At 38.4% G+C, this 26,266-nt stretch overlaps 1 protein-coding gene across 8 annotated transcripts in view; it reads left to right on the forward strand.

Annotated features, from left to right (window-relative positions):
- The window catches only part of nphs1 (NPHS1 adhesion molecule, nephrin), a 185,646-nt gene that overhangs the window by 114,192 nt on the left and 45,188 nt on the right, over nt 1-26,266 (forward strand). For all 8 annotated transcript variants that reach the window (XM_089121041.1, XM_089121039.1, XM_089121045.1 and 5 more), the window contains 4 exons: nt 15,513-15,635; nt 15,886-15,967; nt 19,470-19,573; nt 21,991-22,112. In XM_089121041.1, coding sequence (XP_088977167.1) covers nt 15,513-15,635; nt 15,886-15,967; nt 19,470-19,573; nt 21,991-22,112 — 431 coding nt within the window. The remainder of the gene's footprint in view (nt 1-15,512; nt 15,636-15,885; nt 15,968-19,469; nt 19,574-21,990; nt 22,113-26,266) is intronic.

The raw sequence follows: 26,266 nt of genomic DNA on the forward strand, positions 1-26,266 counted from the left end.
CCACCAATCAGCGTTCTGCAGTGAGTCTAGCTCCACCTTTTAGGACCCTTTCACTGTGCTAGGTACCCTAACGAAAGGGTACCCAAAAAGTGGTACGGTACGGCTTTTTGGTACCATTCACAACTTTTGACAGTGGAAACGCAAATAACTGCGTACCGAACTGTACCGTACCGTACCACTCGGTGGAAACGAGCCATAACTTAAACCACGTCTAGAGTCCTCATCTCATGTCACTGTACATAATGTAATCTTTTTTTTTCTGCAGTATTTTTCATTTCTTTATGATGTGAAACATTTTAATAAGGGAACAATTAAGTAATAATTAAGTGCACCTTTTAAGTATCACTGTTGTCACAGCTTCAACTCGATGTCAAAACTGCAACAACGTTATTTTACACATATAATTGTCCACGTGGGAGGGAGCTGTTTTGGTCTATTTGTGCTTGAAAACACAAGAGCGTGTGTGATCAAAGTATTGCCTTTTGACTATCTTTTCATTCACTTGGCTATTGTGAATCAGTTTTGAGCAAAACATTTGCATGTTTATATGTTTATTGATAAGTATGTGAGAGAAAAACGGAAAGTGTATGTTCATCTGTCTGCGCTAATGAGCCTCTTATCTTCCATATCGGTCCATCCGTCTACATTTGTGTAATGAATCAAATTTTGCTGCTCAGTGTTTCTGTGCCGGAGCGCTTGTATGAGTTCATTTCTCTGTTCTTCTGCATACAAATGTATATGTGTGCATGTCTGGCTTTGTATTTGCTTTGTTCATGTGAGCGTACATTTGTCTAGGTCGCAGAAAGTATGGTGGGCGACTCAGGTGGGCTTCTCTGAGGTCATAATCTTTGCCTGACTAACCATTGGCTGTCATGCTCTGGCTCCTAATTCTCCCAGTAACACAGACATAAAACTCACCACACATACCCAGACACACCTCTGCACATTCCCCATACTCTCTCTCTCATACACACACACCCTCTCCCTCTCTCATCATTTCTTCTCTCCGGTCTCAAAGAACAGACTGCTGAACACACACACCTGGTTTCTACTACAGCTTGACTGCAGCATAAAGTGAAAGGAGAAAGAATGAGGTAACTGGAGGGTGTTTAAATGACCAGGGGGGCTAGAGACCCCTCGTTCCAGTCATTGCACCCCCTTGTTGTTTCTAAAAACAGTCTGAGAGGCCTAGTCATTTAAAAATGTGGACTTCCATTACATAAGACTTGAGATAAATGAGTTCAAATATATTAGAACTGACAGTAATAATTAAATTTTTTTAAATAGGCTATGTTGGATTCAGAAAGACTTGTTATTTTGTGGCGTCTATGGACGTGAACTGAACTGCTGCCAGCAAATTATTGCTTTTGCTCGCACTCCTGCACACGTAACATACAAGAGACTGAACTTGATTCAGGGCCCAAATATACTCGGAACAAAGTTCTTTTTCCTTTTTCCTTCTTCGCTCAAAAGTAAAAAACAGCTGGAAATACCTTTGAAGCGATACACTGCTAACAAACATCCAGACGCCGTCCACGCCGCTGAGCACAACGCTAGATGAATATGTAAATAGGCGCTGCATGCTTTCCTCTCAATAACAAAAACAACACGCAACAAAAATGACGCCTGTGATAAAACAGCTGTTAAGAAAGCATCTGATCATAGCAATGTAGACGTACAGTTCCCGGCATCGTGACGACAGATGAGGTCATGAAAATCACACTGTTGCTTAATTTGATTATAAAGTATAATTGAGACTGTAGACTATGTATACACTCACCTAAAGGATTATTAGGAAGACCATACAAATACTGTGTTTGACCCCCTTTCGCCTTCAGAACTGCCTTAATTCTATGTGGCATTGATTCAACAAGGTGCTGAAAGCATTCTTTAGAAATGTTGGCCCATATTGCTTGGACACCATCTTGCAGTTGTTTGGGGCATGAAGCTCCCGTTCCACCACATCCCAAAGATGCTCTATTGGGTTGAGATCTGGTGACTGTGGGGGCCATTTTGGTACAGTGAACTCATTGTCATGTTCAAGAAACCAATTTGAAATGATTCGAGCTTTGTGACATGGTGCATTATCCTGCTGGAAGTAGCCATCAGAGGATGGGCACATGGTGGCCATGAAGGGATGGACATGGTCAGAAACAATGCTCAGGTAGGCCGTGGCATTTAAACGATGACCAATTGATACTAAGGGGCCTAAAGTGTGCAAAGAAAACATGCCTCACACCATTACACCACCACCACCAGCCTGCACAGTGGTAACAAGGCATGATGGATCCATGTTCTCATTCTGTTTACGCCAAATTCTGACTCTACCATCTGAATGTCTCAACCGAAATCGAGACTCATCAGACCAGGCAACATTTTTTCCAGTCTTCAACTGTACAATTTTGGTGAGCTCTTGCAAATTGGACCTTCTTTTTCCTATTTGTAGTGGAGTTGAGTGGTACCCGGTGGGGTCTTCTGCTGTTGTAGCCCATCCGCCTCAAGGTTGCGCGTGTTGTGGCTTCACAAATGCTTTGCTGCATACCTCAGTTGTAATGAGTGGTTATTTCAGTCAAAGTTTCTCTTCTATCAGCTTGAATCAGTCGGCCCATTCTCCTCTGACCTCTAGCATCAACAAGGCATTTTCGCCCACAGAACTGCTGCATACTGGATGTTTTTCCCTTTTCACACCATTCTTTGTAAACCCTTGAAATGGTTTGTGCGTGAAAATCCCAGTAACTGAGCAGATTGGGAAATACTCAGACCGGCCCGTCTGGCACCAACAACCATGCCACGCTCAAAATTGCTTAAATCACCTTTCTTTCCCATTCTGACATTCAATTTGGAGTTCAGGAGATTGTCTTGACAGGACCACACCCCTAAATCCATTGAAGCAAGCAACTGCCATGTGATTGGTTGATTCGATAATTGCATTAATGAGAAATTGAACAGGTGTTGCTAATAATCCTTTAGGTGAGTGTAGATCGGACAATGTGAGACTATAGTTTTAGTTAATCCATTTTCTTTGCATGCATGACACATTGGCACTACAGTAGCGGATGGCTCTTTCAGCATCACCCTAAACATTGTATAAACATGTATTTAATGTGTCAAAAGATGCATTCACATTACATCCTGTTTTTTTTTCTTTTTTTTTTCTAGCAAACTACCTTCACCTTTCATTCTAGAAAGTCAGGAAAGGGTCACTTTTTTAAGCTTTGTTAAAGGCTGTAAACAAATTCGCAAAAAAAGTGATTAATACATGGAAAATAATATCATATACAAAGAAAAAAGAAACAATATAAAACATATAATGATATTATAACACTACAGGACAATAACCATCACCTGACAATACTTGAAAGGTATTGGAATATTGTATTTAATCAATAGTTGTATTATTGTATTTAATCTTGAATGTATTTAATCTATTTAGAATGACCTTTTGCTATGTATGCTGTGTAGTTGTGCTGATAAGAGAAGCATTCAGTACCAGTAGGTTATAGATATGACACCACTGTGATGAAACACATTGTTTTTACATGCCACCTTGGCACTGCTGTCGATTTGTATGCTGTTGTTGTTTTGAAGCACCTATTGGCTTTTTTAGCTCTGCTATATATCGAGATATATCTGAGCCAAAAGTTGAGAGAGCGAGAATGAGTGATGTAGTGAAAGACATGCATAGAGCCAGAGAGAGAGAGAAAGAGAGAAATGCTCTACCCGCTTGCTTGGTCTGTGAGCACACCATCAGTCTTTACTGGGAAATCTATGTGCCCAAACAATGTCTTCTCTACCACAACAAGTGATGAGCCTGGCGTCATCTGCAGAGAATGAGAGAGAGAGAGAGCGAGTGAGGGGGCGATGGCATGAGGGCGAGAAAGCGAGAGAGTGAGAGGAAATTGTGAGCAGTTAAAAAGAGAGGGAGAGCAGATGAGAAGAGAAAACAAATGCATCTCATTATCTAAGCGGGCTCCTCTGCAGTGCTCTCCTCAGCCATCAGTGTCCACACAGCTCCTATTGCTTCCTTTAAATCCATTTGAAGCCCAAGACTTGCCCCATCTGTCTCGGTGTGAAGCCCCTCGCTCCTCAGTGCCGAGCTGCACACAGCAATAATGCCCCCTAGTGCCTAGACACTCCAGGGGAGAAACTGGCTACCTGAACAACAACACTGAGGCTCTAATTACAATGTGCCAGTCCTCACTGGGTATTACTTTGGTTTATTTGGTAGGGTTGTTTTTTTTTTTTTCACCCCGTTGTGAAATTAAGGATTTTATATTGTTTTGGGTATGTAAGTTTCCCCCTCTGAGAAAAAAAAAGATGATGATGATCATCCTGTTTAATTTGAGAATGTTCCGGCAGAGAGACTTGTGCTTCAAAGGAAGCCAGAAAATCGAAGTAGTTCACATAATAACTATCACAAATAATCGTATTTTTGTCTATTATTTGACTTAGAAGTCAAAATAACTTTTATTTATTTATTAGTAATTAATGATAGTAATTAATGAAGTTATTTTTTATTAAATATCTTAATAATATTAATATCTTAATAATATTTTATTTTTATTTTTACTATTATATATATATATATATATATATATATATATATGAAGAGTTCAGATGCAAAAGCCTCTAAATGCCATTTGAAATTTTCTTCTAAAATGATCATTTTTATCAAGCTTGTATATTTAAGTTCAGTAATTTCACTTAAATAACAATTAATAGGTAATCTTCATTGCCATTTAAGTGAAATTACTGAACTTAAATATGCAAGCTTGATAAAAATGATCATTTTAGAAGAAAATTTCAAATGGCACTTAGAGGCTTTTGCATCTGAACTCTTCGTATATATATACTATATATATATATATATATATATATATATACAGGGGTTGGACAAAAAAACTGAAACACCTGGTTTTACTACACAATAATTTGTTAGAATGGTGAGGGCCTCATTTTGCATCCAAATACAGCACCAATTGACAGATAGAAGTCCTTCACAGTGACCAGAGGGATTATGAACCGTTCCTCTTCCAGAACAGTGTCCAGGTCACTATATGATGCTGGTGGACTCGCTCCTCCAAAACACCTCAATAATATTCAGATCTGGTGACTGTCAGACCATGGGAGATGGTCAACGTCACTTTCATCTTCATCAAACCCTTCTGTCACAAGTCTTGCTGTGTGTGTTGGTGCATGATCATGCTGATACACGGTTTGAGCATCAGGTGCTCATGATTCTCCAGAAGGGTTTGGTAGTCCTCGGCAGTGTCGTGTCCATCAAATACAATCAGGATTGTCATGATATTGGAGCTCAAACCATCACTGATCCACCCGTGCTTCACTCTGAAAATTGGCCGCCAGGCATATAGATGTGAAACCTCCAACATTGGCCAGTGTTTCAGTTTCATTGTCCAACCCCTGTATATATATATACTTTGTATATATACTATATATATATATATATATATATATATATACACTCTAAAAAATGCTGGGTTGTTTTAACCCAACTTTGGGTCAAATATGGACTAACCCAGCCGTTGGGTTAAATTTGTATATTACATTTTTAACCCAACATTTCGGGTTTGTCCATATTTGACCCATATATATATATATATATATATATATATAATTTTATTTTGTATAGAAACGCAAGTTTTTATTCTATTATAGTGCATATGAACAATATTGTATAGTTTTTTTTTTATTGTAATCATTATACTATTTGTTTATTTTCTTCTAAGTTGTTACTGTGTTATAATATTATGTAAAACTGTTAGATTACTGTCAGATTACTTACTCACATGCAACAACCAAAATGTTTCCCCGTTTCACACTTTTGCATCCAATATCAAGCTCAGAGTGGCGAAACTGTGTAACTCTGTGTAAACTTGGACAGTGCCACATTTGAGTTCGATTCGTTTGAACAGCAGAAAAAACTGATTTTCATTCTCTCTCGTCAAAAGATGCGAGAAGCGCTCTATAGCCCCGAGCGTTGCAGGGGAAAGTTGCGCAGCGGAGAGGTAAAGAGGGAGCGCTTTGATCGGCGGCGTGCGCGTCTCTTCTGCTGGAGGTGATTTGCAGCGCTGTTGCTGCTGCTCTTTTTTTCCTATAAGCAGAGCGCTATGCTAGATTATCATTTAGTGCATTTCCACAGGCTTGTCGACAGTGCAGGGGCCACGCTTCATCATCCGTCTGTGATTCACACAGGCGTTTCAATTGATAATGAGATGGCCCGCTTATGCAGTGTCGTGCTGAGGCCACTGAAAGTGAAAGTGCTCTGATAGAAAACAACCAAGAAACACTGCGAGGCCCTTCGTTAAGATATTAAATAACCATGTGCAGGGGTTTGTGATGCCCTAAGTAAGATTTGTTTCACTATTTTGTTTTAAAGCATTAAAGCGGACCTATTATGCATAGGCAGCGATTTATGTTTCTGTCGGTGTGCCCACTACCACTAATCTCCATGCTCCACCCCTTGCGATGACATCTACATCTTTCATTTTTGTTTATTGTAAACTTGTAAGTGCAAATTCATTACCAACCAAGTATAAACATCTTTATTCACCTATGTTTCCATGAGCAAATGATAAATGGGCTAAGCAAGGTAAAACATTTCACATCCGCAACAAATGCTACACTCTAAAAAATGCTGGGTTGTTTTAACCCAATTTTGGGACAAATATGGACAAACCTGAAATGTTGGGTTAAAAATTTAATGTAAAAATTTAACCCAACGGCTGGGTTAGTCCATATTTGACCCAAAGTTGGGTTAAAACAACCCAGCATTTTTTAGAGTGTACTTAAAACATTTTAACATGTTCCTTATTCCATACTTATTAGGCTATATATATATATATATATATATATATATATATTTAGCACAGTCTAAGTCTTTTTTTCTCTCATTGCGATGAGTTAATTACGCAAAATGTATTTGTGTATTGTAAAGAGAAACATATGGACTACAGACCAAGCGAAAACATTTTCTTTTTTTTTTTTCAATGAGTGTTGTCACGAGTTGGTCTCTTTCTGATATACCTGATGGTTTTTGAGTTAATTACATAAAATGCATTTGATAATGGTGGAAAAATAAAACGGAAAATCTTTTAAGTCAGGTTATGTTTTAATGCTACATATAATGGTAGAATTGTGTATCACAACCTGCCGGGACCAGATCCACCAATCAGACATGTTTGAATCTCAATTGATTTTTTGATTGGCCATTTCTGTGGGTGGTCGGCACTTATGCTATTACTGTGCTTGTTCCATGGCGCAATACTATTATAACGCCGCATTTACCAGGCGCGCTTCAGTCGGTTCACAGCCGAGGAGATCGATGTTCTCGTCATGAACGTTAAAGAAAGAGAAGTGATAATAGGACAAACACACCCAAATTAGCTTCGGTTAAACATGCATAATTTGGGTAAATGTGTAAGCTTTATGCCTATTTTTCCCATCGTCATGGACACAACAATGATTTCCCTCGTGTTTAAATATTTTTCCATGTAAAAATGTATCATTTGCAAAAAGGAAACTGCATCTGTGTAGATGAGAGAATCATCTAGTGTATGCGCATTGTTCACACTGACTGTATTATGACCAAGCATGTGCGCTAAAAATAGCATCTGAATGTACTGTACATGCAACGCACCACTGACTTTAGACAAGGTTTTTTTTTTTCTGGTCAGTGGTCAATTGTTTTCTGCAATTGCAAAATAGCACTAGGGAATGTTTACGCCTCCTTTTTGCGCCGACCCGCCTTGGGAGCACAAGTTCATTTCCTAGTTTACCGGCGTGCGTCTGTGGAGGGAAAAGTCTGCTTTGCGCGGGTGCAAAATAGGAACGATAAATGCGTCAGTGTACAAAGTCATTTGCGCCGGGTGCAAGATAGAGCCCTTAGTGTTTAATTTTGCTGTTTGAGATTGAAAAGGGTCTGCAAAATTACAACATTTAATTTCAAATATCTTTACATGGAAAAAGTCTAAACCTGTGTCAGTGGAGTAAAATGGCAGCTTGAACACAGCGTAGCCAACTGGGTTTGTGGCTTTGCACGTCAAAACTGTCAATCTTGATCGGAATGTTAGTGTTTGTGTACGGTTGTGTCACAGCCTCTGCACCCAGTATCTGCTAGAACTCGCTCTAAACCAGGTTGATTGAGCTGTTGATCCAAATTTTGAATGTGTAGCTTTGTGTCATGATTCTGGGGTCTAGAACAATTTGGGTGAATCTGGATCTAGGGTTTCAGCACAACGGAGTCTTCCACCCTCTCTTATAAGACCAGTATCTTTATCGTACTCTGGGGCGAGAAAACTACAGCTTCACAAGGGGTGTCAGTGGTGGCTTCCCCAACACAGGACTAAACAGTGACCTGAACTAGCACCTGTAAGGTTCAGAATTGACTTGGGTATGGGGCTGGGCACTACCATGACTACTCAAACAATGGATGCCCTTTTAAACGCAAGTGAACATGATCAGTCCTCCTTTTTACTATGTTACAGAAATAAGAATGAATGAACATCAGAAAATATGGTGAAAGATACAGTCCATCTTCCGTGAAATCCATAACATGTCTCTCAAGTAATTGCTCAGTCAGTGTTTCAGAAAGATGTCAGTAAAAGAGCATGCAAACTATGTATCTGAAATAACACCCTATACCCTCAAAAGGGCATTATTTGAAGGGACATCCATTTGTAATAGAAACCATAGTGGACAAAATCAAGTGCACTCATTCTGTCCTACAATGCACAGCAATAATGAGTGTACCTGGTGGAACATGCCCTTGATGTCCCCACTAACTGCATGGCTTGTTGAGTAAATGACACCCAGTAAAGATGGCCCCAGTGTTGGCCTAGGAAGCAGATGTTCATTCAAGCTTTGTCCTTGGTACCGGAAGGAACAGTTGAAGACTATTCTGTCTTTCCCATTATGATGCACCATGGGATGTAGAATAAACCAGGACTCTGTTGTCTTTTCTGCCTCCTCTGGTGACATCTTGGCAATTTAGCCTGCATATTCCAGCTTTTGAAGTTCAGAGCACTAGGCTTTAACCTGCTCAGGATTCTTTGCCAGCTTTCTTTCAATATTTCTGAGACTTGGTAGCAAGGCCTCTTGGTCTGCATGGAGTATGCCTTGGCAATGGGATTCACAATACCGCTGAACACCGTAGCAGACTGTAAGAGGTTATAGGGATGTTGGTCCTACTTTGATCTTGTCATCAGCCTTTCATTGAATGGCAAGGGGTAATTTGCGCCATAAGCACTTCATTTGCTTATATAGCCCATTACATGGTGGAGCTGTTATAATGTACAGAAATTGTTGCTGGCCTCTGAGGGGCTGAATTGGACACATTGGGAATTGCAGTATCCAACCAAGCCTTGTACATACAGTATGGTGACCGGGCAACCCAATGTTCTCTTATACAGGCTAAAGAGGAGTCAGGAGGTGTGGCATACCAGACCCTATGAGGAGTAAGATTTTGACTCTCTCTACAGCAGGGTTTCTCAAAATCGGTCCTGCAGGGCCGCTGTCCTGCAAAGTTTAGCTCCAACCCTGATCAGACACACCTGAGCAAGCTAATCAAGGTCTTCAGGATCACTAGAAAGACACAGGTAAGTGTGTTTTGATCAGGGTTGGAGCTAAACTCTGGAGGACATCGGCCCTCCAGGACCGAGTTTGAGAACCTGGTCTACAGGTTATGTTGGTAGACTTTTCAGGTGTCAATATGCTTTCTGGAGAGCAACCACAGGATAATTGTGTTCTGGAAAACATAGACCAGAGGCTGTAAAGGCATGATGGATGAAATACCTTGCGGTTGGTTTGGTGATGGGTGATTCCTCCAAGGAAACCTCCATCATTTAGAATAGCATAGGCTTTCATTGTTTGGCCACCATTGTGCAACAGAACTTTGAAAACCTTAAGCATAGCTTTGTGTTAGTTGTTGGGTCTGTCAAGATAGATTTGTGTGGATGTCGTGTAGGACAGTAAGGAGCAGTTCTACGCAGACTTCACATGTCCGTCACGATCTGGGTAGGGGTCAATATCTTGAATTTATCACAGGAGTTGAGATAAGGATCTCGGTTGTCAAAATGAGTACAGTAGGGTTTTTTGGTTTGGAAATGACTGTAGCCTAGGCTGGTTCAGAGGGCTTGATAGCTTTCTCAGATGTCAGAAGTATAGGTTTTGAAAACTCTTTGAGAGTTTGTAACAGGAGTCACAGTCTGTGAAATCAGAACACTATCTGTGTGTGGTGTCACAAATTGGGTTGCAGATGGTTGCTTGGGGTTGAATTGAGGTAATAGCCTAGAGGCATGGCTAGGAGACTGATGTGGGACAGGTGGCAAGCTCTCCTGAGAATATGCAACTTGAGATTTTCCTTGGAATTGAGTGACTGCACTTGGGGACAATTGTGCTGTGGGAGCAGGAACTTGTGCAGGTATAGTTGTTTGTAATGTCAACTGAAGAGTTTTGGTTATTGACTGAACTGAGCATTGGGGACATCTTCTCTGTGCTTCTGGAACAGTCTGTGTGGCTTGGATCATGGAAGATATTGGGTAGGGAGAGTTGAGTTGGGACAAGGAATTGAGGTGGTTTCTCAGTGTTGTCTGGTGATGCTTGAGTCTCTGGATCAGTCAAACTTGTATCTTTACTGAGCAGGGAACTCACCAGCTTGGCCATTTCTAAATCAGTTTCTGACCCTCTTCCTGAGCACAATGAGCCTCTTTAGTTAGAGTTTGTAGTCTCTGATATTCCATTTCTGCTGTCATGTCCTCCTCCATTTGTTGAAGGAGGTCGTCATACTGCTGCTGTTTTTTTTTTTCTCTCCTCCATCATGGCTGCCTTGCTGATTGTGAGTGCAAATGTAGCATTAAGTATGGAGATAATGGAATGACAGCTGGATTAAAAAATTAGAGCTGGTTTTACTATGTGATGTTTTTGTCTCAAAGGACCAAATTCTGGCTTGAAATCAGCTCTAAGGTCTAAATTCATGTGGGGAATTGCCTCCCAACATTTACTTTTATTCACTGATTTCATAGCGGACAAATATGGACGGTGATTCCAGCTAGAGAATCGGGAACACTCTTGTCAGGCTGCCATTTACAATATTATCATTGTGGATAGTTATGGACGGTTATGTTTTGATAATTATTCACAAAATCTTAAAAATATAAACAATGTTCAGGGACAACAGGTGGATGTTTTTCAACTGTCATATCAAACCGTTGGGAACTGCTGTCTGTTTTCCGTTCCAGGACAGACTTTCTGACATCCTTAATTACTGAAGCTGTCAGTCACTTCAGTAGCAGCGTGCAAATCACATTGTAATTTGTAAACCTTTGACGGTCTTCGGTCTACAGAGTGTGAACACACAGAAGCAATAGGACCATTTAAAAGAAGCTGCCTATCAATGGGTACTGAATTAAGTCGAAATAGTCTTGGCTATAGGACCCCCAGTCCGGCCGTGCATGTTGATATCCGACCAGCGACGAAAATATTATTTCACCCATTACATCAGATATCAGCAATTCACCCTCAGGACTCTTGACTTCCCGCTCAAGGCATACACAAAATAAAGGGACGAATCCTTGTTGAGTTAGTGTTAGTAGTGTGTTGAAACTAACGATCATGGTAAGGTGCATGACATTTCTGTAACTCGCTTGTAACAGCAGCTGGCCAATAACAACACATTCAGTTGACCAATCATAGGACATTGCACTTTTCAGAAGGAGGGGCTTCATAGAGACAAGAACTAAACAGTGTTACTGACAGACTGAGTTCCAGAAACTATGTAAATTATGTAAAAAACATTTAAACATTTTTAAAGGTGCGATGTGTGATTTTTAGTGGCATCTAGTGGTTTGGTTACGAGTTGCACTAAGGGCACAGCCCACTGCTCACGTCTCACTTACAAAGAAGCTACAGTGGCTAAAATGGGACAAACAGAAAATAGCCAGAGTAAGCAAAAGTGTGTAACATTGTATATATAATATATAATATAATGATAGTAATCAGCTGATTGTGTCACAACCACATGAAACTATGCAACTACATTTTTTTTTTTCTAACAGGGTAGTAAAAGTTTTGCTGGCTAATATGAGCTGTTACTGAGCTAACAGCTCATATTAGCCTGAGCTGGTTAAAGCGTAAAGCCTTGTTTAAACTTGACACATCTGCATGAGCCCAAAGGGTTTCCTGTAACATACTGTTTTACGGTCAATGACAAGAGTACTAATCAGCTGTCTCAGCTAAACGTAACCAGCACATTTATCCCCACATAGCAAAGCCATAACACAGCGGAGGAGAAGAACTAAGTTACATGAAACAATCCAACGGCATATTTTACACCACGGACAAGGGAAAAGTCACTACTCATGGTGTCTATGGCTAGATTCCAGCTTAGTGCTACTTCTCTTTCTAGGTAGTACTGTCGGCAGTACGGTAGAAACATGGCGAGAAAATATGTTGACCTTTATAGAAGGGGATGTCCACGGTTTTGTAGATTTAAATGTTTCAAGGTAATAAAAACATTATGGTTTATTATGTTCTTTATACACCACTGAAAACATAGTTATGGATGTCATATTGCTTTTCTGTTAATAGATACTCAAAATTCTTACGCGTTGCACCTTTAACATTCAAGCATAAAAGCCTATTCTAGTAGAGTCTATAAACAAAATCAATACTTTGTAAAAAAAAAAAAAAGCATATTATGTCCTCGTTAAAGAATAAAAATAAATTCGATCCATTCATCAATAATGTCACATCTGTTTTTATTGTCTGTTTTAAGTGAACCTGAGTAGTTTATCCATCTGAGTTGTGCATTTATGCATTCAAGTCAATAAAAAAATAATGTGAAATAGCCAAAACAAATAAACCATAGATGAACATAAAGGATTTTTTATGTTGGACAAGTGGATAAGTAAATATGTTTTACACAACCTGTATGATTTATTTATGCATGCATTCAATCTAACAAATAATTGATTAATTTGCATTGAGCAAACCTCAAGAGACTCATTTACTTTACATTACTTGACTACAAGCTGGCCATACCTATAAGAATGATAATGTGTCGCTTGTGAAGAAGTGGGATGCTATTACTCTTCAAAGATACAAGACTTACAATTGTATTTCCTGCCAGACAATAAAGAGGGTATAAATCGGTTAGGTTTCCATTGAATGATGGACCTGAGCCATATCATACAGTAAAGACGGTAGACTCTTTTACTTGGACAGAATAACTTTGCAGTCACATACTGTAACAACCACTCAGAACTTATCTGCACTCCCACTGGCATTCTCTGCATTGTCAGTGTGCATTTGCATGAAGATGAACTTAAATTTGTCTCTCCCTAATGTTGCCTCAGATCACCAGCTCTCATTGAAAATGAATGACTTCTGGTCGCTTTGTTTCTGCAGCGCTGTCAGTGTGAATGCCCTTAACATGAAAGCTTCCATTGCTTTCATTGCTTTGGTCAGGACACGGTGTAAACCAAATGCTAAATCTACCCTTACAGATGAAGTAGTTATGTTTTCACTGATTAAATACCTTCTCCTATCCCAGTTTAATTTTCAGCGTCAACATTACTAAGCATCACTACTTTCATTTTCCCTAAAAGTGAGGTTATTTTTTTCAGTATTCAGAAGACCTGTTAAAAAAAGTGGGTCATCAAATTATATGCACTTCACTTTTGATGTTAAAATTTTGGCACTTATTAGGTGAAATAATACACCTTGATAAATTTACATATTGTGTTGATATATGTTCAGAAAAGCCCCCAAAAGAAGATGTTTAAACGCAACATAATCCTGACAATGATGTGTTTAGTGTTTAGTGTGCTTCAGTTCAGTTTAGTCTTGATTGCATCCTACTTAGTCTCCTTGGTTACTAATTACTTTCTGTCTGTCATTAGGTTTCCCGTGTATTTATACTCCCGGTCTCATTCAGTTCATTGTCGGTTCTCATCTTACGTACAGTGTGTGTAGTTAATGTAATGATTCTCCATGCTCCATGAAAAGTGTGACAGAAGAACAGACCAAAATAGATTATGAGGCCGGCTTTTCACAAAACTGTCTGTCGCTGGACAATAGAGGGAATGCGTTGACGTCACTTTGCGTTGACGTCACGTGAGCCAGACTGAGTGGCAAAAGATCTCCTGCGTGACTGGATTTAATAGGGGAAACTGCAAAAATGCGAATAAAACAAACAATTTTATAAATTTAAACTAAATGTTGGACTCAATATAGTGTTCCTTACGATTGATGCGTTGTTAATATAACAGTACAAAATATATGGGTATGATTTTACACCTAAATTCAGCATATTGGCACAAAATGATAACTGCAAATCCACCTTTCGCTGACTGGAGTCCACTTGTGTTTTTGAATTGCAGCGATCCATTTGCTCCTCTTTCTATAGCAGTCTGTAAAAATATACCTCTGATTTTTTTGTCAAATCTTGTTGTACAGTCAATCGCAAAGCTCTTTCCCACTTTATATGTGTTGTGTGTGTTGTTTGCGGCATTCACGCTAACAACAAATACAGCCGCTCAGTCTTTTTGCCACTCACTGTGTACTCACAGGCACTCCGGCCGATGGTGATGTCACGCGCATTCCCTCTATTACGTGGTGTACCTGGAACTATATCACGAGGTGCGTTGGGACGATGAAACTTTAAAACAGGGTTTCTGGAGTGGGATGGATGATATCCTCGGATAGATGCCACTGTTAGGGGGAGGATCACCGTCCGTTCATTGAGTTCATTGATTACGCCCTGCGGGTGTGCGGATCCTCCCTCACTATGGGATTCGTTGAGGACAACAACATCATTATCTCTGACTCCCCAGGACTATCTACACCTCTAGCAGCAGCCATCTCTCTCGGAGACAAAAACAGGTCTCCACACCAATCCCGAGCCGAGGATAGAGCCGTTCACCAGATCCAGCGAAGAGTTAGGTCCAGTGAGACAGTTCTCTGATTGAGCCAGTTGAGGAGCGATGGCTCATCAAATCCGCCACGGAATTTGTCCCTCGCCAGCCCACTACACTCTTAATCATAAATGATCCGATCCCACCCAATTGCCAGCCAACTAACCTAATATGTATCGGATTGTATAATTAGTAGTATTAGTAGTATAAGTATATAATGGATATGAATATATAAGGTTTTGAGATGTACATAAACGTCACAGTACTTTATAATTAATGATACAAATTAATGTTAAATGTGCTTCCCCACACATCTACAAAAATACCTTTACTTTTTTTATGAACCAGGTTTTTTTTAATGTTGCCAAAAACCCTTCAAATTTAGCTTACTTATGGAGAAATATCATCAATTTTGTCTCCAAAGTAGCTAGCTCAGAAATGTGTGTGTGCGTTTAAAGCTCTGAAATATCTCTTCAACCAGACACCAAATGAGTTCACAGCTTGCAATAAAATAATATATTGTGACAATCCCCTGCAGGTTAATCTCTCCTCACCTTCTCCTCATTCTCTCTCCTGTCTAAGTCCCACCCTCACAGCCGTACATCCAGCAGGAGTCTGATGAGCCGTGGGTGGAAGGAGAAGAATACACAGTGACCTGTATCGCTCCTGATGCAAAACCTCCTGCAGAAATCACCATGTTCAGAGGTGCGCCATCACTTAAGAGCCCCACTCTTTCTTACGTCCATTAAGCATAGCTCTTATGAGACGATTACACTGTTGATACACAAAGATGAAAATACTCTTTGGGAGCTTTCAAAGCAGTGGCTGTAAACTCGATTCAAGAGACTTCATGATTCATTTACTAAGTTTGCGTCACACCATCTCTTGGCATGAAGTACCCTGAGGTAGCTTACTGACTCTAAAACATTTGTGCTTTTTTTCCCCCTTTTCTCAGATGGAGAGGAGCTGACGGAAATCGATTCTTTCACGATGTCAGGCTCACACGATAAGCTTTTATCAACTCATGCCGAAGTCATGTAAGTTTGTGTGCGAAAAATAAAGTTAAAACGGATTATTTGCAGCTGAATCCCCTTCACCACTTACATATTACTGAAATTAGAAAATACCTAGGATAAGATTTTAAGTACTGTATATAAAGGCAAAAGAAAGAGTGGTTGTGAAGAAAAAACTTTTCATTTAACCAACATGTGAATTGGGTACTTAGAAGTGAATTGTGTAATATTTAGGAGGATCTGTTGACAGAAATGCAATATTATATACATAATTATGTTTTGAGTGGTGTTGTATAAAGACCTTTCATAATGAACCATTATGTTTTTATTACCTTAGCATGAGCCAGTTCTATCTACATACACCGCTGGTCCCCTTACACATTAAGTCGCCATGCTCGTGGGCCCTGAACGGACAAATGCGCTTCGTCACTATGTTGATCTTCGTGCAAAGAAGCTAGCCAAAGTCAGCTAATAAAACACTGACACAATGATGAACAAGTAACAGTTATATTTGAACAATAATAATACAAGTTCTAAGGTGTGCAATTATTTTCAAGGAAACACACGGCTAAAGTAGTTCCAGGCAGGTCCTGACCACATTACAGGTCCACGTCGCCAAAATTATTTCAAAGGTCTTTATAGCCTTACAGAACCAAAACCCACAACAACACTGACTGAGCAAATAAATATAGAAAACAATAGGATAATAACAACAAATTATTTCCAAGGTTTCATTTGCCACAAAATTAGTGGACTGTGGGGTAAGATGAGCCAGTGGGTAAGTTGAGCCACTCCCCTTATCTTGAAAACCGTACACTTTTATTGTAATGTGTTTATATATATATATATATATATATATATATATATGAAGAGTTCAGATGCAAAAGCCTCTAAATGCCATTTGAAATTTTCTTCTAGAATGATAATTTTTATCAAACTTGTATATTTAAGTTCAGTAATTTCACTTAAATGGCAATGATAATTACCTATTAATTGTTATTTAAGTGAAATTACTGTGAAAATTTCAAGTTAAGTGAAAATGACTTAAATATACAAGTTTGATAAAAATCATCATTAAAGAAGAAAATTTCAAATGGCATTTAGAGGCTTTTGCATCTGAACTCTTCATATATATATTGATATATATATATATATATATATATAAAACGCTTCACGAAATTCACGGTTCAATATGATACACTTGTGTCATGGTTCGGTTCGATACGTTTCCGATACAGCAAAAAGAAAGAAATGGCAGAGAAATTTTCTTGATTTATTTTATTATTTTTTTCATTATATTTTTATTAAAATTAAAATCATAAAGTATGATATTTTTAACTTTGAGCAATGATGGAGCTATACTTGACTTTTCTTAGGAGCATATAAAACAAAACAGCTCCTTGGACAAAATGAAATGTAATATTGTGGTATAGTTATACGTAAACAGGTTTATTTTAGTTCAGATTAACATTTGACGGCAGCAATTGTATTCATTATATCAAAATAAAACCGACGTGATGTTACTTGAAAGCATTATAGCCGACTATTCCTGCCAAAATTCCATGGTTACAGTTAGTGTTACTACTGTAAATCCATGGTGAATGTTGCTGATCTGTGGACACTGGATAGTTCATTCATGGCACAATATTTCTTCCTGGTTTCCACGTCAGTGCTGTTTGATGCGTTAATAACGGAGAAATGTGAATGTTTCTCACTGGATCTCGCAGCGATGGTATTACTTTAGTGGTGAATTCAAATGTTTTCTTTACTGGATTTGGCTGTGTAGTAATAGTGCTGGTGATCAAGATCGGCTCACGCTGCATTGGTCCAAACCGATAAACGGTCTGTCATCCACACAATAACGAGTTGCTCAGTTTTGTTCCGTTTACATTACTTTTGCCATTTGATGTTGGGCAATGTTGTGGTCACGCCCAACGCGGCTACATTTGAAATAACGAAATTTTGATCGTCAGGAAAATTGGTGCAACAAACCGTTCGGTTTAAAAATATGTACCGAAAACCGAACCAAAAGCCTCCTACCGAACGGTTCAATACGAATATGTGTATCGTTACACCCCATAATATATATATTGGAACCACCCATCATATCTGCCAGACTTTGAAAAGGAAAAACCCTTGGCAGGAGTGGAAGACCTCCATTTACTTTACAAACCGTTTTGGGGTTTGTCAGATGTTATGGTTGTTACATCATAGAAAATTGTAAATCATCCAAGTCGAAAAATATTTATTCCGATGTATAAAACTATGCACATAATTTAGCTATTTATTAGCCTGAATTGGTAAGTTAGCGTATTTTGTCCAACATGGCAGCTATGGGGCAAAGTGAACTAAATGCTGTGAGGTAAATTGAGCCAGCATTTGAATTTACAATTTACCCCATCATAAGACACTGTAGTTAAGTTAAATCATTGAAGTATAAACTGGTATAATTTCAATGTAATATTACGCAGTTCATCATTGTTTTTTCGTTGCTACATGATGTTTTGTTAGCAACGGATGCTTGTGATGAGATGCGTAAGAAATTAGTCCCATACACAAAAGTGTTTTAAGGATAGAAACCTGAAAAAAAGTGTTGAAATAGATCATCTGAACAATGTTTTGAGCTGTGGTAGTCATAGTATAAGCAGAATAATTGACTCTGGGCCGTTGAATTAATAGAAAAATAATGCACACCCGAGGTGTAACGATAATTATTACTTGCATAATACTCTACATAATATGCTTCCATAAAGTGACTCAGCATTCCTTTGTTTCAAGTTTTAAAAGTGAAGTTTCAGAATTAGTAATGGAGGACTGGAGAGAGGAACGTTTATAAGTTAGTTATGACCTAAATATCAGAATTTTGTCTTGTGGCTTCAGAAGACTTGAAATATAGCTCCAAAGTGCCACTTTATGGTTCTTATTCTTTTTTCTTTTCTTCATTTTTTTAGAACTTGACAGCCTCAGTATTCGTTCACTTTCATTGTATGCAAATGAAAAGCCTGGACTTTCTGCCTAACGTCTCGTTTTGTGTTCCACAAAAGAAAGAAAATCATAGCAGTTGGAATGACGTGCAAAAGTGCAATGGAATTTAGATTTCAGTATATGTTAAACCATGTGTTTTCTTTATTAAAACTTCTTTTCAGCTTTTTATGCAGCATAATTACCTAGACTGACCAAGGATTTTCTTAGCCTGCAGCCTTAGACAGCCTTAACCTTCTTTGCCTCCAGCCTTATACATGTTTAGTCTATGGGCAAATCCTGAAATCCATGTGGAATTTTTTCAGAATATCTGAAACGTGTATCTTCTGCATTCCACTTGCAACTGCACTATTGAGTAAGGTATTGCTGAACAATCAAATCTTGGAGGCCAGGTACAGTTAAGTGTACACTTGCAATGCTCCAGGCTGGCAAATGAGTAAAGTTATGCGATCAGTGGGGTTGTGTGTAATTGTGGCAATACTGGGGATGAGAAAGTGTCAGTGTGAAACGCATTAACGCAAGTTAATCCCTCTCTCTCTTACAGCATCAGGGCACAAAGCTCGTACGACACACAGCAACTGACGTGTCGAGTGAAGAACCCGGCTTCCCCTCGAGCTCTTGAGACTGGCATGACCATGAGGGTATACTGTAAGAACCTTGCATTGTGTAAATTCACACTGTTTACAATTGTTTACAATTGAGTACTCTTCATAATTAATAGTGATAGTATTAATAGTGAGCCACTGGATTTGATATTTGAAATCTCAGTTCAAGCAGAGTGTAATTAAATTGAGTACATTCTGTAAATAATGAAAATCACCAAGACTTTGACTAATTCATAGATAGTTGCTCTCATAGTGCCAAGATCATGGCCACAGCTTCGTGACTCGATAGGAAAAAGGAGTCACCAATACAAGTAGTACTCCTTGTCCTTTCACTGTGAGAAGAAATGTATCCTTCACTCTGAGAGGGTAACAACTACCAAATACTAGGGGTACTCACTGAACCATTAAAGTCAACATTAAATGCTGTTTGCAACCCATTTTCACTTCCACAATATGAAACAGGACATTTGGAAAATGGAGATTTTTTTTTATTTTTTATTTTTTATTTATTTATTTATTTTTTTTATAGATTTTTTCATTTAGAGCTGATTGGCAGTCAACTTATCATGGTAACACTTTACAATACGGTTCATTAGTTAACTACATTAGTTAACATTAACTAAGAATGAACAATACTTCTACAGAATTTGTTAATTTCAACATTTACTAATAATTTATTAAAATCTTGTTAACATTAGTTAATGCACTGTGAACTAACATGAACAAACAATGAACAGCTGGATTTGTATTAACTAATGTTAAAGATTAACAAAAACAGTTACGAATGTATTGCTCATGGTTAGATCATGTTAGTTAATACATTAACTAATGTATAATAAATGAACCTTATTGTAAAGTGTTACCATTATCATTTACTCATCCCCATAAAGGGACATTGAAGAAAACATTATATTTAAATGCTTTCGCATTTTCTCATAAAAGGTTTCCTCCACCACCCCCCCCCCCCCCCCCCCCCCAGGAATCTTTGCGTTCACTCCCAAAGCTTTAGTGATGGAAATAATATGAGATGGTAGGCAAGGCAAAGTTTCTGGGGAGAACGCCAATGTTTTGCAAGAAGAACACGTACTTTTGCAAGAGAATGCAAATGTTTTGCAAGAGAGGGCAAACGCTTTTTTCAATATCTAGTTATTCCATCACAATGTCTCCATACCCTTAAGCTCCATACCCTCATGATGTTTCGAACATAAATGCAGAGTATAAAAGAAGATTTTGTTGTTGTTGTTGTTTTTGAAGAACTGTTCAATGAAAGTACTGTAAATGGGGTTCTAAGCAACATTGGACCCCAGAGAGTTATATCGTATGGACTTTTTTAAAATGCTTGTTCTTTTGTCCAAACATTTTGAATGAAAAATCCTTTTAAGATAACAATTGCAGGTTGCCATTTTGCACCAAGTAGGTTTGATTTCCATTTCATAAAGACTTTAAATTGAAAAACCAAAGTCATTTCGAATCAGTTGAGGACATCTTGTTTTATCACACATTTTTTTCCATGTTAAGTCTGTTCGCTTATCTGTTATATTATTAGGTGAGCTTTGAAAACCGATGCGACCTAATGAACAAAATCCATGTGATATGATGCATTTCACAGGCATAAGCTTCCCCCGAAACGCCAATCACATTTTCTCTGCTCGCTAAATTTATGCTTTAAAGCATTGCCCCCCTTCACTCACCCCAACTCATGGTTCCATTACCTCCCAGCCAGTGCAATAAGTGCTAATGTAGCAGAACCGATGGCCAGCAACGCAGCCTTACTCAGCACGCCTGGCCCATCAAATCCAACTTTCCACTGGCCATTTTTATCTGCAGCAGATTGTAAGCAAGACGGCACTTTGTCATGGCAGAGACTCATCCGTCCATCGCGTTCACTTCCAAACTGATTGGGGCAATAACAAAGAGCGGCCCTGCCCCATAATTTATTTGATGGCAAATGTATTATTCAGCTCCACTGTAATTTATTCATGTTCCACATTGCCTTATTACGGTTTAAACATCTGTTATTTTGGTTTATGGACTGGTGCCAGTGTGTGGGTCGCTCTTTATTCTTAATGGTTTCATCAAAGGGACAAGTGATGTCTTCCCACTGCACTTGGCGTTAAATGTCCTCGATTTAACAATGCTGTGCGGGACTGAAATAGAGTCGCGCTCTTCTTGACGCCGTGATACTGAAACTAGTGGTTTTTCTATCTCGCTCTTTGTCCTTCCATTTCATCTCTCATGACTAGCTCTAACATGAAAAGATGCTCATCTTCACTGAACAAAGGCAAGGTCTTTTGTTTTAATAATATTTTCCCTCCTTTTCGCACTTAAACTGCACTCATTTCATTTTTTACTAAGAGTAGTGCGAGCTGTGCTGTGATCCCTGCGAACACATACAAGTGATTCAAACTTCTATCTATTGATGTTGTGACCCTTCTTTCTCTTGTGGGTTCATTCGTTCAGTTCCCCCGCAGGCTCCGGTGATCATGGGATTAGAAAATGAAGAGGTCAAAGCTGGTTCCTTTCTGAAAGTGGTGTGCATGTCGTACGGGGGCAACCCTTTAGCCACTTTGCATTGGATTAAGGTGAGAGAAATATACTATAAAATTCTGTTTCCTTGAAATATACTATAAAATATGATATAAAATTCTTCATTGGTTGCCCTTTTCCTTTTCTGAAATAATTACTTGGCTTTTACCTTTACTTGAACAGGATACAAACTAAGACTTTGTGTTTGGCTTGTATCATATTTCCCATAAATGAAATAAACTTTTTGGTTATGCTTTATTTTAACGTGTCCTTGTATTTACAGTGTAATTACACAATTAAGTACTAAGTAATAGTAATTAACTACATGTACTTATACATAGTTAGGGTTAAGGTTTTGGTTTAGCGTTGTCTCTATGCATAATTGACTGTTATTACTATAGTAATTACACGTAAAATGTGTAACAGGGACACTGTAAAATAAAGTGTTCCAACATTTTGTTTGATTGGTAACACTTTACAATAATGATTACTCTCAGTTGTTTGTGCGTAACTGTGTGGAACTCAGAACGAGGAAATGAACATAACGTTCGGTAGGGCAGAAGTTATGATCACACTTAATATGATTGACAGCTCTAGAGCGAATGAGCTCTCTGAATCATGACACACACGCACGGAAGAAAACACCGCTCCGTATGCCTTTCCAAGCTCTTCAGATCGCACAATTCAGTTGCAGATTAATAGAAATGGTGATCTGTATAAAGAGCATGTAAGAATAAATCTGTTCTCAGACACCACTGATAACACTCAACATCCATTCTCTTATCTCGTCTGCAATACTTTTCGTTGGTGTTTATTCAGATTTTCTAAACAGCCACCACTCTCACACTTTTGAGCAACAGCAGCGGCTCGGGTAAGCTGAAAAAAGACCCCCACCCCCTTTAGTTACTGTTGCTATGTCCGACAAGCCATGCCGCTCTCACGCCACAAATCTAGTTCTCATGCAGTGAAAAACACATCACGGAGCAAAGAGGACACTAACTGACGTTTTTGACCATGCGTCAACATCCGACGCACATGGAACACTTTAGCGTCAATATGAGACGCGCCTCCTAGTGGTCTAACCCTAACCCTACCCCAGACCTAAACCTACCCACGTCATCTAACTGACGCTAAAGGTTGACATGTGCTTCGGATTTAGACGCATGGTCAAAAGCGTCAGCTAGATGAAGCCCTAGGATGAGAATGAGTTGGACAGAGCAGGTTACTTTTGATATGAAACATGTTTCAACTTTCAAATTTGGTCGTTTCTTTAAGAAATTTAAGCCATAAATACAGTTTTGTGGCTCTTTAATGTCGTGACAGATGTCTCAGTTCTCTTCCTTCTACTTAATATATAGTATCAAATAAACATGAATGAACATCTGAAGGAATGTTGTTTCAACTGTGGAAAGACATCAGTAGACGATGTTTTTTTTTTTTTTTAAGTTCAAGTCCACTGACGTTAATCTAACTCTCCTGACTGCTTTGTCAGACATAATGGTGGATTCCGCGGATTATGATTGGTCAGATCACCTGTCAATCAAACTCCATGTGAAGAGTGAATTGGGTGGCTTGTTTTGTTGCGGGGTGATGAGGAAAGAAATTACTCACTGAAAAAAAATCTTGCTTTGTTGATCTGCGATTGATTGCGGATGTAGTGAACTGCTCAATGGGGAACTTTTGTTTTGATTGTGTGAAGTGTGTCATCGTAATGTACTTTCGCATCAGTTACGTTTATTTGCCACCACAGCCCTTTATTTCTTTATTGTTATAGTGTGAATACATGATTTTTGCTTGGGCCTGTCTCACATGATTCACCAAAATTACCATAAATTTGCGGTCGAAACAGAAATTTGCGGGCTGAAATCATTGACTGAAATATTAAACAATATCAAACATTTGTAGCGCACCAATCCAATAATCTAACACAGTCTCATCCCAAGAAGTCATATAACTGACGTCTTGGGACGTCTTTTGACCATATGTCAATATCCGCCTTTTTAGGGCCCCCTTAAACGTCGGTAGATGGCAATCCCGGGCCGTCATACAACTGACGCTTTACCTTTAACGTCAGTTTGGTGACGGGGTAGGTTTAGGGTTAGGTTTAGGTCTGGGGTAGAGTTAGGATCCGATAACCTCATCTACCGACGTTTAAGGGGGCCCTAAAAAGGCGGATATTGACGCATAGTCAAAAGATGTCCCAAAACGTCAGTTATATGACTGCGCTGAATAATCACAGTAAATTCTTTGCTGTGTAATTTTTAATGAGTCATAGTCTGTCTCAAGTTTCAAAATCTGCAAATTGTATCACAAAATTCAAAAAATGTAGTTTTTTCGTGTGACAGATCACTGCAGCGCCTATTTCTCAGTTAAAGAGATAAAGCGTCAAGCGATCATCTCTTCCTCTTTACTACTATTACAGCACCAAATAAACATGAATGAACATTAGAAGGTATGTTGAAAGATAAATTACAACTTGCTGAAATGTATCATGTCTCATGTAATCATTCAAGTGTTTCAACTGCGGAAAGACAATAAAAACATCACGTAATGCCACCTATAAAAATAGTTACCTATAAAAAATAATCCTAGAAAACAGGAGTTTGCAAAATATATGCATTACTGTAGTGTAGGCTACATATTACATTTTGACTCATTAGAGTTGTCTTCATTATTTAATACATGTTCATGTCAAAATCATGTCATATCTTATGAACATTTTAAATGTTTGTGCAATTATTTGATTGTTGATTATTAAAGAAATTTTGTGTAATCAATTGTTTAACAAATGCCTTAAAAATGCCGGAAGCTAGTTATTTTAGTCGATAAAGTTATAAATATGGATATTTTTCTTACATGAATGCATCGATTCACTTCAGAAGGTCTTTATTAACCCCCAGAGACGCATGGAGAACTTTAATGAATAGATGTGATTTGATGGACATACTCCTATTTTTAAGCTTGGGAGAGCCAGTACATTTTTTACTATAACTCTGATTGTATTCGTCTGAAAGAAGAATGTCATATACACATAGGATGGCTTCAGGATGAGTAATCCATGGGATACTTTTCATTTTTGGGTGAACTATCAATTTAATAGAGTTGACGAATGCATTGAACACATTTGTTAAAAAATAATTTAACGCTGCAGTCTGTAGTTTTTTGTCTATGTCGCCATCTCTGTTCAAAATCTGCAATTGCAGTCATTCACAAAATGTTCAACTTTTGACTCTTCTTTATATGTGCAGATGTATGTGATGTGTGTGTACAGATGTGATTTAATGACGCAAAGACATGCTCGAACCTCCCCCAGAAGTTTTATTTATTTTTATTTTTTTATAAATAATTAATCATTTAAAAAATTGAAAATTAAGCATTTCAAGATTATTGTATAAAACAAGGATTTTATGATTTTCGTTTTTGGTACAGTTTAGTTATATGTGAGAGGCCAAAACCGTTATTTTGTGTGGAGGATTTGTTTGAAAAGTAGTTATTATGATAATTTCGTAGTTTACCTAACATATGTAATAGTTCACAATCCTAAAAAGTCATGGGACACCAAAGTGTACTGCATTCATTGAAAGTGCCACTTAGATAAATTGGCCCAAATGTTACGTTAAGCAGGTAGCTGTTAGATAAAAAATTATGGGCTGCATCATTCAACCATGTGAGAACTGTTTATATTTTTAAACCAAAATGCTTTGCAGGCCAATTACCATGAATGTAATGCCAGAGTAAGGTCAGAGTGGAATGCAGGTTGCTAAAGTAATTTGATGCTAGCTAGAATCTGGCAGGTGCACCAGCATCTCAAACAACTTAATAAATGTGATGCAAAGCTTCAGTGCCACTGAAAAGTCCACCGAGACTGTGTCGGAGGACTAACTCAACATAACAGTGTGCACATATTCACAAAGAGACTGAGCCGAGAGCAGAGAATGAACAAAAGCTGTGCTTTCTAGTAAAGGACATTCAACATTTGGTAAAGACACGCTCTCGGGTAATGTTAAGAGGACTGCCTTTGTGTAAATTCTTCTCTTAAATAGGACATTAGGAAACTATGGTAAATGTATTGTTTTGTTTTTCAACCATTTTTAGTTTGTGTGAGTGTGTGTATCTGTGTGTGAATTACTAAAATCAGCAAGCCTAGGGGAAAGCTGAGATCTATAACAAAGAACTTTAATATATGTCTGTTTTTAAAGACAGAGAGAAG

This window comes from Pimephales promelas, chromosome 16, assembly GCF_988280905.1.
Source record: "Pimephales promelas chromosome 16, fPimPro1.hap1.1, whole genome shotgun sequence".
Lineage (NCBI taxonomy): Eukaryota > Metazoa > Chordata > Actinopteri > Cypriniformes > Leuciscidae > Pimephales > Pimephales promelas.